Source organism: Plectropomus leopardus, chromosome 22 (genome assembly GCF_008729295.1).
Source record: "Plectropomus leopardus isolate mb chromosome 22, YSFRI_Pleo_2.0, whole genome shotgun sequence".
Classification (NCBI taxonomy): Eukaryota; Metazoa; Chordata; class Actinopteri; order Perciformes; family Serranidae; genus Plectropomus; species Plectropomus leopardus.
Window position 1 is genome coordinate 22,261,794 of NC_056484.1, and position 18,929 is coordinate 22,280,722.

Consider the following 18,929-nt stretch of genomic DNA (forward strand, 5'->3'; position numbering starts at 1 on the left):
AAAACCCATTGACTTTGAGACAAAGGATCTGGAAGAGCAAACATGCTAACTCAGTTCTGGGTTTTACTAATTCCTTTGGCTCTCCCAAAAGTAGCTAGATGACGTAATCAACTAATGTGCATGATAAGAAATTCTGAGAGAGGCAAAATGAATAGAAAAGGCTGACCAGGTAGTTTACAAACTTACTATTTATGTATTTACAAGTTTGTTTTTGTTGCCATATAACTATAATGTTAGCTTTTTTCTTTTCTTTTTTAGTGACCTAATGAATGTAGAGCAAAACAAAAACGTGGTCTTGTAGCTTATATTTGGCCAGAGGAACAAGGTCAAGAAGGTGACTGAGTGACACTGACTGAGACAGAGTGAACCATGTGAGGGATTTTGGGAGGTGAAACTAAAAAAGAGTGAATATTTAAACAAAAACGTAACGTCTCTGCTGCAACTATACAAAATCATCATCTGTGATTGGTCGTAAGCTGCACACGTGTGATTTATCTGCAGGGCCGACAGCTCTCAGGGTGGTCACAGAGTCCACTGCAGGTTGGGCCTGAGGCGCTGCTGGTCAGACTGACCGCATGAGTGATGAGGAGGAGGAGACAGCAGCCGACCTAGCTGTACTCGGCTCTCGTGAGCGCAGCTGTAACGTGAACGGCAGAGCGGGATATGTTAGATGCTTTTTTCAGAGCATTGTCAACACAATCATTCCCCAAATGACCAGAAAAAGTCGCTAGATTTGCAGCTGGTCGCTTTTTACTGATTAAGTCGCCACGGGGGTCTGAAAAGTCCCAAAAAAGTTGCTACTTTTATTGTTTCTGATGATTCTATTAGCCTACTAGTACTATTACTGCTTCTGCTACTGTTAATACTATTACTGATCCTGCTAATGCGACGACTGGTCTGCTAACATTGCTATACAGGTGCATATAAAAAAAACAGAATATTGTAAAAAAAAAAAAAATGTTCTTATCAGTTATTTACAAAAGTAAAAATGTAATATATTCTAGACTCATTACATATTTGTTTCAAGTATTTCCCTAATTTGATTTTGACAATTATAGCCTACAGCCAAAAGCAAACAAACAAAAAACAAACATTCTTCAAAATTTTAGATAGAAACATGCTACCCAAAAAAATACAGACGAGCTGAAGGCTGCTTATCAAAGTAACCTGCATTAATTTGGTAGTTAAGGAGCCCAAACCATTTATTGAGTATATAAACATACTTTTCAGAAGTTGAACATTTCTGTACTGTAAATATTTTTGGAATGTTCTTAAGAAATAGCCTATTGTAATAATTTGAAATACTGGATCTCTGATTTTCATGAGCTATAAGCTGTAATCATCAAAATTAAAACAAAAAAGGCTTGAATTATTTAAATGCATGTCTACAGTATATGAAAGCTAACCATTTTGAATGAAATAAATCAGATAAATGAACTTTTTCATGGTATTCAAAATTTTTGAGATGTACCTGTAAAGTTTGTGAGGGGAGTATTTGACGTAATTTATGCCATAGAACAAAAAGTGAATGTCTGAGGGAACGAGACGAGGCAAATGAAGGTGCTATAAAACAGTCATTTCCGGGTTTTAGGACTTATTACTGGGGTACACTATTCTATCAAAAACAACAACAACAAAACAATCATGTGCAACTCTGGATTTTTTTAAAAACTTTTTTTTGGGTGGGGGCAAATGCACATTTTCTAAATATTGGTGGGGATGTGTCCCCCTGTGACCCCCTGGAAATCTACACCCCTGGCAGGCCTTAGGAACGCACAGGATTTGAGTGCATGCAAAAAAAATGGCAGTTGCAAAGGTCATACACAGTAGAAGTAGTAACAGAAGCGGGATTACTTTATGTTTGTTCATTCAAATCTCATGTAGCCTGCAAGCTAACACGCTGCTCCCCCCGGTCAGACAGGCTGCTGGTGATTGGTCCAGGATCAGGCCTGCTCTGTAGCAGCTGCCGTCATCCTATCAAACGTGCTGGGGATGCTGACTGTGGCTGATCCCTCCGTCCTCTGCTGCTGCTTGACTGCGGGCTGCACGGACTCTGCTCGGACACATCAGGTAAACCCATTTAAGTCGCTTTTTTGGTGCAAACAGGCTAAGTGAACTAATCTTTGCAGCTGTTTCCGCTGCCTTCTTTGTCCATGCTTTAGTGCAGCGGTGATGTACAATGTAGCATGTGCATGACTAAAGAATGCTGTGCTGATGTGCATGTTGGTGTCGCCCTGCTCAGACGGATGGATGCTGAGGATCGGCGCCTGAGATGAGATAAGCATCCTCCGCCGTACTGCTGCAACGCCGAGGAGGAAAACACTCTGGAATACAAGGATTTAACATTTTAATTTTGTGATCTGTGCAACTGGAAATCCTTCTTTTTGCGCACAACAACCACTTCTATAATAATGCTCCTGATGGTGCTCTCCAGAGGTGATGTGAGCTGAACTCGCGGAGGGGGGAAGCCGCAGAGGAGCTGTCCGTCTGTCGAGGTGCGGATGCGGCTTTGATAAGCAGCGAGCATGGCCGCCGGGAAGTTACTGCTCTACGCCGGGCTCTCTCTTTCTCTCTGCGCCCTGGGCATGCTGGCCGTGGCGATGTGCTCCGACCACTGGTACGAGACCGACGCCAGGAGGTACAGGGAGCGCTGCCGAAGCTTCTCCAGCCGCCGCAAGGACCCGGGCTTCATCTACATCCCCAACAACAGCCTGCCGCTGCGGGCCAGCCGGAGCAGCAGCGCGCCCCGCTGGGAGGAGAAGCTGCTTCTGGCCCGGAACCGGCGGCAGCTGTTCGCCATGAGCGCCGCGGATGAGTGCAGCAGGCAGTATAACTCCACCAACATGGGGCTGTGGAGGAAATGCCATCGGCTGGGCTTCGATCAAGAAATCGAGGACCTCATCCGGAAAGGTAAGAATGAAATCCACACCTAAAGGAGGCTAAAGTTGCATGCATGTGACATTTATCCAAATTCAACTTGCTTTGTGGTGATTGTGCATTTGACTAAAAGGGCGAACAAGGGCATCGAGCTATTTTTCTCGCGTTTTTGGAAGCAGATCCAACGGCCTGTGGCTACAGACTGCTTGTTGTCATGCTATTTTGCAGAACAGGGGCGCATGTTAATTATGACGCCGAACAGCAGTACGTGCGTGCTGTCCCTGCGCTGTTCTCAGGTCTGAGATGGTAGTTTGAGTGGTGCTCGGCTGACCCTGCAGCTGCAAATAATGACATAATCATTTCATGGGCTTGTCAGTACACTGTAAAATCTCACAAGTTGATTTTACTTCAGAAAAGATCTATTAAAAATGATTGCCTTGAAAAATGCAAGTAAATGTAACGATTACTCTTAGTTTATGTTTACTCTAAGTTTACTCAACATTTAGTTATATTTTATTTAATTTTGCAGAGTTGTTGCAACTTTAAAATGACAACTTTGATTAAATCAATCTTTCTAAGTTTTAGCAACTTCAATAAACCAGTGCTTATTATAGAGTGCCCCAGTGATGACGTTTTTTTGTAGGCCAACTCAAAAGCTAGCGTTGCCCTGGTTCCCTCGTCAAAAAGCCCATGGGATCTTCCCATTGGATTTTGGATTATTGCAGAAAATAAGCTTCGTGACAAACAAACGTTTATGATATAATATGCATGTTTTGCTAACACAAATTAACACACTTTAAGGATTTTTGGAGCTTAAAAGTAATCAGCAGAGAAGAAAAATATAACAAACTACACTACGGTCGCGTTGCCACCACTTCGAGGCTGTAAAGCCGCCTTCGGCACAGTTTGGTGTGATGTCGTTCTGTAGTCTCATTTGGCCACTTGTTAGCAGCAGCTCGTTTTTAAGACACACAAAAGCTTCATAGTTCACAGTGGGTTATTTACTGACATGTTTTAAGCTGTAGAAAAAAAACGTGGAATTAACTATTAAGGCCTCTAACCAAAAACCCTTTCAAACAATAGAAGTTGGAGTGGTGAATGCCTGACTGCTGCAAATTATGACATTATTTCATGGGCTTGTCAGTGCATTAGAAAATCTGACAAGTTAATTTTCTTTTACAAAAATCTAGGAAACCAGTTGCCTTGAAAATTGGAGTAAATATAACTATAAGGGATCAAGTTTTTTTGCCCCTGATCCAGTGCAAGTCATTTGATATTGAGTGTCTGCCAATGCAGAGTCCAGATACAGCTACACAATGCACACTTCAAAGGGGTTATTAAGTTATTAAAATCAATCCAGTGTATATGCTTGACAGTTTAATAGCTCTGCAATGCAATACAAGAAAAACGTCTGCATCCAAACAGTTCCTAAGGGTTTTTCGTTTTTATTTATTTATTTATTTACAAAATAACAAAGTAAACAGACTAGAAATATTTGTATATGGCCCATATCACACTGCCACGTGCAGCATTTAAAAGAAAAAAAATCAAATAACCAAGCAAACAACCTATATATGTCTTCAGAGATTGCTCTCAAATCCACTTAGTGTAACATTATAATAAAGGTACAGAACACTATAAATGAGTAATATAATCACAATTCCACTTCAGAGTAGTGTTCTGAATTAACTTTAACATTCTCACAACAAATAGAAATCGGTCACAATCAGCTCATAACAGATATGTAGTAAAATAAGATCACTCAAAATGAACAAAAATGTTTAAATTCCACTTAAAGAAGTGTAGCGGCTTCAGCTAAACATGAAAAAAAAATCAGTTCCTACTTATTGGAGTAGCAGCATTACAGTAAAACTGTATATGTCTGCAGCAAATTGTGCTCTTGGTTTATGACACCTGTGTGATGGATGGTGGATGTAAACAAAGGATGGGGCGGGGCGCAGGCTCATTTATGTTGGCTTCATATCTATTTTTTAAGTTTACCTCAAATGTATTTATATTTACTCAATTTTGTGAAGTTTTTACAACTAAAAAACAAGACGTTTAATTAAATCAGACTTTTTACGTTTCAGCAACTTGAGTAAACATTGTTTACACGTACTTCAGTCTAACTTGTCATGATCAAGTTGATCAAGTTAAGTCAGACTAACTTGTCATGATTAAGTTAAGTCAGACTAACTTGTCATGATTAAGTTAGGTCAGTTAAGTCAAACTGACTTGGTTTACTGAAGTTGCTAACACTTAGACAACACAACATAATTCCACTTGTCATTTTTAACTAGCAACAACATTACAAAATTAAGTAAATGCAGCTGAATTTTTTATTGAACTTAACAATTTGATACAAAGTAAATGTAACCGGTTTCCAAGATTATTTTAAGATCAACTTGTCAGATTTTACAGTGTAAGCACTCAGCATGAGACAGGAAGAGGTAGAGGGGGGCACTCAGAGCTTTTTCTTTGAGCTCTTATATCTTCCATCTAGGGCTCATTTATTGCTTTGTTCCACAGAGGAAGCCTTTACTCACTTTCCAGGGACCCATCACTTAGGTTTGCATCTGGTATATAGGCCTAATGTGCATGGCTGGATGCACCTGCTAAAATGCAAAAATGAGCTCCTATTCTTTCCACACTCTGCGTGTATAGTCTTCATTTAAAGACATCATGAAATCAAAGAAATTATGTTTAAAGGGATGGTTCACCTCAATGTCAAAAGTGCATATTTTTCATCTTACCTGTAGTGCTGTTTTTCAGTCTAGATAGTTTTGATGTGAGTTGCAGAGAGTTGGAGATATCGATATATGTCTGCCTTTTCTCCAGTATAATGAAAGTAAATGGCACTTGGCTTGTGGTGCTCAAAGCACCATATAACCTTAACCTTTAACCTTAACAGAAATATTTCTTTTCAGAAATCATGATCTTGTTATTCAAGATAATCCACAGACCTTGTTGTGAGCAATTTTATATAGGAACTATTTTCTGTCTAGCCGCCAACTGTATCCAAGTACAGAAGGAGGCGTGCATCTACTGCTAGTTCACCTTGCCCCACTGAGTTAGCTAATGTTACAGCTCAGCAGAGGATGACACTATTAATGTACATCTCAAGCTGTCTCGAACACATGCCCTCTTGTCCATTAGTAGATGCACGCTTCCTTCTGCGCAGTTATACAGTTGGCAGGTGTAGTTTGGTTGAAAGAAAATACTTTCTACGTGAAACTGCTCACAAGAAGGTCTGTGGATTATCCAACGTACTTGGGTCTTGATTTCTGGAAAGAGACACTGCTGTTGCTCTTTTGTTGCTTTTTGGCTGACATACTGATATACATTGATACTGACATATCCTTGTAGTTTGATATTGGCAGATATATCTTCTGGCTTATATAGCAGTCCGGTTTTAATGTTTTGGCTGATTGTCGAACAATATTAGCAGGATATAGACAAAACAACGTCATTGGTTTTGAACATCTTCTAGAATACAGTGAACATTTAATCAAGTTGTTGCCAACATTTCCATGAAACATGATGGAATATTATTGCAACTCAAAATCAAAATGAATGATAAAATCAGCTTCGGGCATATCAAACACAAGCGCCTACTTCAGGTGACACTACACAGGGATGTTGTGTGTTAAAGAGACAGGGAGGCTGATGTTTCTGATGGAGGCCACTGGTCTGAGTCCAAGCTGGAAGAGGAGAGGGTGTGTGTACTCTCTGAATGCTGTGTGTGTGTGTGTGTGTGTGTGTGTGTGTGTGTGTGTGTGTGTGTGTGTGTGTGTGTATGCGTGTGTGTGTGTGTGTGTGTGTGTGCTGCAGCTGTGCCTTCCTTTGAGGATGCCTCAATGGCCTTGATGGCCTACCATCTGCAGTAATGGGCAGCCCACAGTCAGTGTGCTCAGTGATCAGATGAATGCCTCCATAGAGGGCTCTGATCCATTCCAGCTCTCTGCTCCATCAGCATGGAAAAGTACACCGCGGTTTGTCGCCGTGATGCATTCCACAATAACTTCACATTGATGGGTCAATAAGGACACAACTGTGCAGATTAACACAGTTTATCTCCGTGTGTTCTACACGTGCAATAATGGGATCCACTTGCTCTTAAAGCTCACTTTCAGCCACTGGATAGTGATATAGTGCGGTCCAGCAGCCAACCACCACACTCACCAACAACTACTAGTAACACTGCTGCTACTATAACTAAAGCAACCACTGCTGCTTATTCCTACTGCTACAGCTCCTCCACTACTGCTGACGCTTATGCTACTATTGGTACTAACACTGACCCTGCTACAGTTGCTACTACTACAGTTGCTAATGCTGATGTTTTTCTTCGGGCTGACACGGAAGCTTGCGTTGCCCTGGCTCCCTCATTAAAAAAAGCCCACAGGATTTTTCCAGTGGATTTTGGATTACAGCAGAAAATATACTCTGTGGCAAACAAACATTTATAATACTTGCATGTTTGGTGTTTTGGATCTGATTCATTGAGTAGAGTTTTTTGTTAGTTGTGCAGTTCTTTTACAGTAAAAAGCCAGTAGATGGCCAACTTGATGTTGAAGATAACACATTTCCATTCCCTACTGCTACTACTAGTTGTTAATACTACTTATACTGCTATTGTCACAACTAATTCTGCCATTACCACCATGGCTGCTGCTGCATTTTCTGTTGATGCTACTACTTTCCTGCTGCTGTTGCTACATTTACCGTTAACAACTCTACCAGCCTAATTTTGCTAGTTCTGCAAGTTACTTCTGATGCAACAACTGCTATTGCTACTCCTACTATGGCCTACTTCTGCCATGACTGCCACTGTTGCTTCTTCTACTGCAACTTAATAAAAAAATCTTAAAATTGAAATAATTGTAGAGATGTTGCTTTTGTGTCTGGTTAGGGGGGGGGGCCACTGGGGGACCTTAGGCTGGAGACCTTAGAATTTCTAAAACCCTGGTTACAGCCCTGTAAGTTGACAGGTCATGTTTATTGTAAATCCAGTTAGTCAATGTATTCATACTATCTAAGCATTTGATAGCACATCACTACTCTGAATTTACAGTAGCCTTCACGGACAAATAATATGAGGCTCTGTGCCCTGTCTGCTGTTAACATATGCAGTAGAAAGAGCATAATTCAGATTTTTTATATTCTGCAGGGTCATATGTCAGAGCAAAGCACTATAAAACCTTCCCTCCATATGCTGTTTCACTTTTATTCTATTTTAATCTTCACAGTCAAATCACAGGTATACATCCTGAATGATTTCCATATTTTCATCTAATAACTGACCTCACGCTGTTTCATAATGACTCCACATTCTCCTGTGTATTCTTAAGTGAAATGACAGGAAACATTCATGCAATTATTAGCCCCATATAAAAGCCCCGATGAGTAATTTCCTGTCCATTTGAATGTTGTTTTTATATAAACATGCTAATTGTTGTTATATGTCAGGAGTGAATCATAAACTAAAAGCACTTATTATACCTCAGATCAATCCTGATTCAAATTTAGGTTTATATTTAACAGTTCTGAAACTTCAATCTCTCCATGCTGTGTCTGGCATGGGATGATTTATAGAAGCAGGAGTGTTTCCATTTTCAGTTATGGTATGAGAGTAATGGTGTGTGTTTGTGACTATATATGTGAGTGTAGGTTAGTGTCAACATTGTCACATTGTATCTAACAAATATTATGCATCAAAGCTTGATGCATCTTGTTCCTCTGTGCCACAGAGCTCCATCATTGTTCAAAAACTATTAAAAACACAACAGTGAGCCATAGTGTTGCACTGGGTGACATGTTCCTTCATTACAATGAACACACACACTGTAATTCATTTTGACTCAATTATGATTCAATTATGAGGCGAGATTTATCTCCTCAGTAGGAGCCAGTGGGCTGAGAGCCTCAGACATGGTAGGGAAGAAGTATTGAGAGATGGACTAACACACAGTTGGTTTCAATCTTCTTGTGGAATTTATTGACAGTAACGGTCTTATTGGATGAAATTTACACTTCCTGTTCACTCTAAAGTCAAAGAGAAGCTATTTCACTCTGACCCCAAAGCTTCCAGCCAGAATGATAGTCTCACACATATTTGAATATTGTAGGGCAAGGGGGAAAAAAACCCCAGAAAACCATCAAAGAAAACCTGTAGTGTAAGTTATATTTTCACTGAAGACAGTTATTCTTTTTCTGTTGTAATTAACATTAAACATTCAACACTGGGCTAACTGTAGCCTTAGTATGTGTATGTGCAAGTTTCTGAGCTTTGAAGAAAGCTCAGTGTTGAAACTCGTCCATTTTTTGGCTGTTGCGTGTGAATAAACATTATTTAATGCTTATCAGTGAGTGCTGATGACTTCGTTTTACTGTTGTGATTTTTGAGTTGGCACCCAGAACACAAAAGAGTTTTTTGTCTGCATGGGAGGAACTTTTGCTTTGTTAAACGTCAGGAAGGTATTTTTATTTATTCATTTTTAATTTAAATTTGTGACTTCAAAGAAAAAATAAGTAGCTTGGAACTTGCTGTATATTTGCTGTATTTATTTGTTGAATGTTTCAGTTTTGATTAAACATTTGCGTGTTGGAGTTGGTTATATACATCTCAAATTCTAATTCTAAGTTATCAGTTTCATTAACTACTAATAATCAATAGTGGCCCTGAAAAAACAATATCGGTCAATCCCCAATACAAATGTAAGGAATTTGCGATTTGCAGAAAGGTACAATGCCAACATTTTCTTATAGCGACTGGGCTGCATGTATGTGTACAATAAGTACAGACCATGTGTAAACATATTTAATAATAATAACAATAACCATGATAATAATGATGATAATAATAAAGCTACTGCGTGAAAAAATGCAAAAGAACATCAGAATACAGAAAGGCATCAGGACATGTACTGAGTTGACCTGTAAGTGTTTTATTGTAGTCATCCTTTCTCTAACTAGGTCACTGCCACACCAGCTTTTAATTGTTACCGTTCATTCGCCATAATACTCATGTTGATAATCCCAACAGTTGGCATATGTTAGCTTGGTCTCCGATGCCGTGACAGGGCGCGATATGTGACCTCCTGCTGTGGGAGCAGCTCGCTGCCTCTCATTCTGTCTGTCACAAGGAAAACCTCCTGGAGAGAGAAAGGGAGAGATAAAACAGCAGCAGAGAGACATCAGGCTACAAAGTGGTTTGGGACAGAGGATGAGAGGAGAAGAGGGAGGAAAGCCAAGGATGGCTGCGGAGACGAGGATGTCAGAGAAGAGGATTACATAGAGAGAAGAGGGGGGTGGGGGCGGACGGGTGGGTGAGGCCTCCTCATCTCGCGCCATCTGTTGTCGCTCTGTGAGGAAAAGGCCTTTCAGGTCCTGATCAAGACATTCACAGCCCCGTCCAAGCAGAAAGAGCAGGGAGAGGCTCCGGATTGGATTACCTCGCTCCCTGGGGGCGCCGTATCATGGGGAGGGCTAAATTAGACACTACGGGAGTCTAAAGGTGCCTCATAGGTGCCCTGCCAATGAGCCTGCTGGCAAAGCTGCTCATTTAATAGACACGTGGAAGTGGTGAAGGGCAGGCGGGGCAGCTGCTTTCACTTGTACTTTGACTGGCTGGTGCTTGATTATTAGGGGAAGTAAGCCGAAAGCAGATCAGCCTTCCGTGTTTAATTATAGTGACAATGAAATGAAAGACACTTTCTGTGGTGTGTAGAATAAATTATAGGCCATCGGGGTGTTTTTCAAAGTTGAATCCCTGCAGTTTTTTTTTAAATTAGGGCCCTGCACCAACCAGTGCAAGTGCCCTATTGTGATGCAAGGAATTATTATTATTTTTCAAATTAATCTTATTTTCGGAAGCTAAATATGCTCAAAAACTGTGAAACTGGTGAAAATTTGATGATTTATGGATTTAATTCTTGGGTGTGACAAAATAGCCCAATAGCCACACCCAGATTTATTTTTTTTTATCAAAGTAGCCATGGTGGTACATTTACAAAGATGTATGGAATTTGGTAAGCCCATGTAACATCCTGAGACATAAACAGAAAAGCCTCTTTAGAAGTAGACCCTGAGAAAATTCGCAAATGTTTAAAGAGGGATGGGAATGGTTAGAGTAAGGGCAAGAATGTTGGGATAAGCCAATCCGATGTAGAGTATGGTAGAGCAAGGAAGGGCCAATACTTCGCCATCCTAGGAAAAGCAAATTCTCATACCCTGAACCCAACAGGAAGTAAGACATTTTGAATTTAACCTGCACTTTTAATGTATTTTTTGGCCATTTCCAGGCTCGGTTCTTTAACAAAGTCCTCTTAAGATCAACTTCAAATTTGGTCAGTAGAATATGAATAGCCCAATAGCCACACCCAGATTTTTTTTGTGGAGCAATGTTGCAAGTTTTGGCAATAGCAGTTAGACTGGTTAGGATAAGAATGTCAGGGTAAGCCAATCATTGGTAGAGTAAGGTGGGCCATTCCTTTGCTTTAGTTTAGCAAATTTGCATACCGGTCATCAAATGTGGGTCTGTTGCTTGGGCAAAACCCACACATGACTGCTGGGGTGAAGATTCCCACTTTATTCATCTAACCCAGACTGCTGAAGCCTTGTATCAGCTCCTGCTGAGCTTCAGAATGAATTTTTAAGACAGAACGAGGACTGTGGATTGTGCCCTCAATCTCTTACTGTGAAGTTGCTCTCTGAAGGTATCACTTCACAGTAAGTATGTACAGTGACCCATAACTCATTCAGTATGCTTAGGGCATGTTTGTGTTGAATTGAGATATACTCTGTTCTTCAAACTGACTGACCCTGCAGCCAGGTTGTATTCAGGATAAGGCAGAGGTATCAGGGTGAGGTTATTCATGTGCGGCATGGTTTGTTGCGGCCTCAGTAGCAGACACGGGGGTTCTCTCGTCTTCCTGGAAACAGTTAAATTATTCAAACACATGTGGCAGCCCTCCTGATTAGTGCCCCTGTAGTCTGAAGCCCAGCCGAGGAGACTGACTGTGCCCGGTAGCTGCTGCTGGACTTGTTTGCACCTTGAGACATATGAAAAATAGACACATTGCATCCCAGACTTTGTTTTCAATGATGCCATCCACACAAATAGGACTGAAAACATTTGAAAGGAGTGACGCTAAGTGCACTTGAATATTTCATATCACATCATCTTAAGTCATCAGGTAGTTCGGCTTCCTGTCTCACAAGCTAATGTCCTGGTTCTTCAACACGGCTCAGACAGATCTGAAGATGACAACTGATGTACATCCTGATTAACTGGGGCAGCACATGGGACAAAAAAAACTTACTGTAAGCTTCAGGCAACTCTTCACTACAGTATTACTCCAGTGGTTTTCAAGCCTTTTTAATACATGAGAGGTGCTTCACGATCAGAGGGTGGATCAGATTGTTCAGTGTGTACTTTCAGTGTTTGTGAGATTATCTTGATCACTACAAAGTGTTAGCGTAATGTATGACAGCAAATGGCTTTATGTCTGTTGTCACTGGAGGTATTATTTTACATGTCTCAGTTTGGATTGATAATACTGATGAACACGCATGAAATTGCAGAAATTCCTGGGGAGATACAAAAAAAAAAAGAAAACGTTCTATAATCAGCTTTATAAGACCCACTTTTAGGTAGCACAGCTTGTTGCTTCAGTAATTCTGAGGGGAGTAAAGAAAAGAGTGACAAAGTCCCTGCAGGGAGGAAGCCGAGGTGAATGGATCGGTCAAACAAGCACAGCACTCTCACCCAGGGGACGGGTGTTCGTGTCCCATGTGAAACCAAAAGTGGACTATGACTTATTTTAACTTAAGCATGAAAGTTAACTGACGTAAAGTACTTACATCACGTAAGTAACATGAGGTTATGTACATGTTGTTACGTAACTGAAGTAATTCTCAGGTTGTCAAATACTAACACTCATTGGCTTGTAGTATCAACACTAAAGGCACACTTTAGCAACTTTATTGGAAGCACCAAGATAACAGCTAAATGCACTGTAAATCTATCCGCAGTAAAACTTGATGCTTAGAGCAACGTGACGTAGTATGAAGAACGAGAAAGTTCACGCATGGCGGGAGGGAGGGGAGGTGGCTAGGTCAACCGAAACAAGACTTTCCTCCAAGAGACCACAGCCGTGTCCCACGTGAAGCCAAAGATCAACGCTGTTTTAATGCAACATTAGCTAGCTCACATGCCTATGTCTCACGTAAAAACAAAAATGAGTTTTGTTTTAATGTAATGTTAGCTAAATGTTAGCTAACTTGCGTGCTGCCGCCTCGTGTTGAACCAGAAATCAATGTTGTTTTAATGTAACATTAGCTAACTTGCATACCTATGTCTCATGTAAAGACAAAAACTTACTTGCCTACGTCTCATGTTAAACTAAAGTCGATGTCATTTTGATTATATGTTAGCTAATTTACGTACCTGCATCTCATGTTTAACCAAAAGCTAATGTTTCAGTGTAACAGCAGCTAACTTACATACCCACATCTCATGTAAATCCAACATTGTTTTTATGTAAAGTCAAACAATTTACGCACTGATGTCACTTAGGTGACATATTTATGTCACCATCATAGTTACGTAACAAACGTACTTATTTTAACCCAAAATGTTCTCTTTTCACAGTCTAACCTGAACCGTTTCACAAAGTTAATCACATTATAATATGATTCAGCTGTGCATCACATAGAGGCGCCAAAGGGTGCCCTGTGCGCTGCTATGAGCTATGACAAAGTATAATATTTGATGACCAGGGAATGAGAAGGGGTTGGCATGTTACCCGAAACATGATCTTTTCCAAATCCTAACCAAATAGTTTTGTTGGCCAAACCTAACCAAGGCTGTTTCACAACGTTAACACAGTCAATGGTCACGACCTATTCATAATTTAGCTAGGAGGACGTGTTGATCTTCCACAACTAGGGGTGCTAATTTTGGGAAACACTCCTGTGGGTTGGAGTTGGAGAACTTGGTGGCAGAGTATGGCGCATATGCAGGGTTTTCAATTTTAAAAGTTTACTGCTTTCATTTAGAAATGAAATGAAAGTGCCATTTATCATCCAACTTCACATTTGTAAAACAGAAGTTGTGTTCTGGAATAATGGGGTGGGTGGTAGAATCTTTTTTTCAACAGCTTTTCTTTGCTAAATAGCTGTTACTTTCAATAGCTGCCATATTGGAAAGCTCCATGAGTTAATAATAGCTCTGAGATGGCTAAATCTTCCCTGAGAGTAGCTAAATCATCAGTATGCTGTTCACTCAGTCCAACACTTTTTCATTGTGTGATCCTTTGTTGTCTCTCAGTACATACAGTGTATTAGAGTATTAGTCTTTCAAAGGGAAATTAACAAACATGCATATGATGCGAGCAGCTTAACATGAAGTGAGTGCATTTGACTCCAGTTTAGATTTGACTGTGTGTCTGTTTGAAAAGGCCAGAGCCGGAGAGCAGCTCCGGCTGGGAGACTTACTCATCATGAAGTCAGTCTGACTCTTATAACCATGGGCAGAGTAGAGGGAGAGATGAGGAGGAAGAAGAAGCATGATGTGGTTTGTTTCCCCACAGCCATGCAGCCAACATCAATGTTTGATGACCTCATGCTCGCTCCCACAGACCGTCCATGGCGGTGCGGAGAAACACAGCTCCACACAGAGCATGTGCAGCCTCAGGACATTTGCTCCCTACAGTTAACACACATACACAATACACATGATACCCACTTTGATGGGTATACTGTACACATTGCACATGTACAAAGAACATGATTTAGCCAACATAAATAATGAATGATGTAGTCAATGCACTGTAATAAAGTCTGTGGATATGCTCTGTTCATGCATATGATGCACATACATACATGACAAAGGTGCTGCTGATTCTCTGCTCTTTTTCGTTTGTGTAAAGACGATGAAGCTTCAAAATACATTTTTTACGACTGGCTTGCTAGAAGGAAACGCAATATGTAAACTGAGCTTAAACTTCTATTATAGCTGTTCAGTAACTGATTTTTTTATATCAAAAGCATTGAACCCATATGTCACAAGATGTGTTTTCTGGACAAAGTTTCATGATGTTTTATCGTAGTCCTAGACATCTGAATTGCCAATAACTCCACGTTTCACTAATTAGGGTTCAAGCACTGATGGGGCAGAACCCTATTGAATTTGTGACGGTTGAATGTTTTGTCGTCTCATGCCATGGCTCAGACTGCCGTGAGCTGGAATAAGCTAGAAACAAGAAACTAGCCCAATGACTGGAAATGATTTGCAAATGCTTCCCAAGGAATGTGACCCCAATCAGCCAAAAATGATGGCGCCATAATTGGCGCTTTTAGTTAACAATTTTGTAAGGTTACGCCTCTCACAATGTAAATCAGACTGACTAAAAACGTAGCACGCATATGCAGTTCAGTGTGCTCATTTTTTGCTAAATTGCGTGATGTGAAAACAGTGATGTGACAACTACTTTTTAAATTTTGACACTGACATGGCATACGACCTTGTGGGACTGAGATACACAATTCTACGATAAATTAGTCAGTAAAAATGCGTGGTTGCTATAAGTCAAAAAGGAAATTGGTGGGAAATTATGTAGAATTTATCCACTCCTCATGAATTTTGGTTGGTATTGTTTTTACCTGGTGGGGAAAAAGCCTGTTAAAGCATTCCAATACTGACCCATAGGGGGCGCCACAAATGCCAAAATCCAGTATCTCAATAACTGTTGGAAAGAATTTGGTAGGCGTGCTCTCAGGGCAAGTGTTAACCATTATTTGAAGCATCATGAATCTTATATTATTCCTTTGCTCAGTTTGCAGTGTACTGGAACAAGCCAGAGAAATAAAACCTAAATTGAAATGATGTCCTAAGACTTCACAGCAAATATGACCCCAATCAACCTGATGGTGGTGCTATAATTATCAACAGAAAAAGTAAAAAATATTGGCCTTAACTCTGAGACTCCCTTGATTTCTCAGTCCAACTGTACTTTATGGACGTTTTTGCCAACCCTGATATGTCAAGACAAAAACCAGACAGAGCAAAAGTCCAGATTGGTCAGTTGAAAACTATACAGGAAAAGCGTAATTACTTTGTGAACTGTTCAAAGATAAATACTCTCATAGAACGGCTCATATGATATCCTACTAAAATGCTCACACAACAGTGTGTATGATATCAAATGAGTTAGTGCCTCAGGAAAGACAAATTATCCCTAACACAGTTACATAATTAATGTACAGTTACGTAATCAATGTGCAATTATGGAGGTTAGGTTTAGGCAAGTTAGACAAGTTACATTTAGGAAAAAAAACATAGGTAGTTGTGTGTCTTTAGGCAAGTTAAGTAACTGTGGTTAGGTTTAGGGAAAAGAAACAAGGATGTGTCTTAAAGTAACTCAAAGTTTACATGGTTCCTACACCTTTCCCAGGGTAGAGTTCAGATTTTTGTTTTAAGTTACTCGGTCAGGTTCAGTAAAAGAAACATGATTGGATGTCTTTAGGTTTAGGCAAATAAAGTCATTATGGTCAGTAACTTGGTAAGTACATACCTTCAGATGACTCAAGTTCACATGGTTTCGACGTGCTCTCCGGGGGAAAGTTCAGACTTTTGTAACCCATCCAAACCAGTTCCCCCACAAGATTGGATCTGGATTGCCACCTTATATAATCAGCAAAATTAAAACAAAAAAAGGCTTGAAATATTTAAATGTACATGTAATGAATAATATATGGAAGTTAACCTTTTTTAATTAAATAACAAGGAAAAATGAACTTTTTCGTGATATTTTAATTCTTTGAGATGCAACTGCAGATACAAAGCAAGGGACAACGAGCAGAAACTAATATGACCAGGAAATCTACCTAGTACATTGTACCTTAAACGCTGACACAAATAAAAAAAAAAAAAAATGTAAGGATGTGTTTGGCAGATGAATATTTCAGAGTGCTGTGGTTTTTAATGAGTGTGGTTCACAGAAATGTCATGCGAGCTGTGGGTGGTGACACAGCATGGACTCACATCAACCCTTTAGCTTTAGCGAATTCACTCAGTGAATTTAACCCACACTGCCTGGCAGTGTCATGGCAGCGTGACATCTCCATGGAAACAAAAGGTGTCTTAGACATGTGATTGGCAGTTGGGAGGCTTTATGGAGATGAGTGGGCTGGAGCAGAAGGTCCTCCCCACTCACCAACATACACACTTCATACATTTACTGACGCTGTACTTGTGAATGACTTTTACTAACATACAGTCCCCAAGTTTGTTTTTTTCCCAACATTGTGAAGACCTTCCATTTGCCATATGGCTCTTTTGCCCGTGCTGGTGTGTTTTGGAGAATGTGAGTGGGTGTTGGCAACAGGTTAATACAGATTGAGTTGCAGTGTACAGTGTTAAATTTGATAACTTTCTTCATTAAATACTTGTCTTAAATTTGAGGTTATCCAATTTAGCCTGCCAGGCTACTGATCTGAAAGTTCTGCTAAGTTCTGTATACAAGCAATGTCCTGCTAAATTGTGTAAACAAATAATGCCCTGCTAAACCTAAATACAAGCAATGTCCTGCAAACCATGTAAACAAGTAAGCATGTTTTCCAACTAGGCCCTGATGTTGCCATCATGTACTTTTCCCATCACTGTTTGACGCTGGCTGAGCTCCCACAGGGTAGGGAGGTAGCGTGCTGCTAGCCCCAGGCTATAGCACTGTTGGTAGTGCGCTGCTGGTATGCAAATACACGGGGAAAATGATTTTGTTGTCTCTTTTTTTTTTTTGTCAACAAAAACAGAGGTTTTATTTGAAAATTGACATTGGTGTGAGGAATATTGGCCTCCTGATGCGAGTGAAGGGACAATTTGATGTTGTAGTATTGTGACTGGTATGATATTATACTATACTATATGGTCTCATCTTGTTTTTACTGAATGTTAGTTGTCAGTTTTTTCTCATCTTTATCATGCAATAAAAGGTAGTTGTTGACTTGTCAATATTTTTTGTTAACCCTTGGAAAGTATAAAATCTCTCAAATTTGGGTGAACCAGGACTTTATAGGAGTGTTAGCCAACCATTTTTGACCTATGACTTTAAACTATGAACAACAATGAGTTTTTTTATATTGACCAGTTACAAACCTCTTCAACCAAAAGAAGAGAATCTCTTTTTCCAAGTTTCATTTGAATCATTGTTTGGGGTTAAAATTATAATTTGGTGCAGCAGAAATTTATTTCCTGTTCATCTTCTCATGAGCCCTTAGATTTGTCTTGCTACCCCCTGCAGCGGCTCTCGTCCCCAGGTGGGGAAGCACACTTCATGTAAACAGATTCTAATCACTAAACATAGTATGCTATCACACAAATCAAAGGGGTCTGTGCAGGTACAGTGCCGTTCAGACAGTCTCTGCACTGCTAAAACTTCCGGAAGCGTTTGGAACAAAAACCATGTTTTGATTTCACATCAGGGGGTATTTCCATTCTTTAAAAGGCAGCTCTCTCTCCCGTGGCACCTCTCCAGCCTCGTCTTCCTCTGGCCCGTTTAATCAACGGCTTATCAAGTCAAGAGAGCGCTGTGGGCCTGTATAGGAAGAGCCAGCATCAATCAGATCCTTATTCCGCCTGCCCAAAGACTGGCTGCCTGTGAGGAGCCGGAGCAGATGAGGGGAGCTCTATGGCCACAGCTGCCTTCCCTCACAAGAAAGGCCTTTTTACCGCTCAGGACCGGCGGACAATACAAGAATTATGTCCTATAAAAGGACCATTATTGTGCAAGTGGAGCATCCAGGCTGGATGTTAAGTGAAAAGCGGTAGTTATCTTAGCTTTGTGCTGCCCATAACATCGTCTCACACTCACTTCAAACCAGAGAGCGCTAATTCGCAGCCATCCATTAACACTTTGAGGGACTCAATGAGAGCATCATCATCATCTGCTTGCCAACAATGAAGAAACACCCCGCTCATCCCCTGCTTCGTGTTGTCATGGCAACACGCGCTGACTGTTTGACAGATGATATTCAGGCAGATTGAGCCGGCG

The 18,929-nt window shown here is 40.4% G+C and overlaps 1 protein-coding gene across 1 annotated transcript in view; it reads left to right on the plus strand.

Annotated features, from left to right (window-relative positions):
• The first annotated feature begins 1,994 nt into the window (after positions 1 to 1,994).
• The window catches only part of tmem178b (transmembrane protein 178B), a 142,050-nt gene continuing 125,115 nt past the window's right edge, over positions 1,995 to 18,929 (plus strand). The window contains exons 1-2 of the mRNA XM_042511304.1: positions 1,995 to 2,070; positions 2,243 to 2,910. Of these exons, the coding sequence (XP_042367238.1) occupies positions 2,526 to 2,910 (385 nt within the window). The 5' untranslated portion in view covers positions 1,995 to 2,070; positions 2,243 to 2,525. The remainder of the gene's footprint in view (positions 2,071 to 2,242; positions 2,911 to 18,929) is intronic.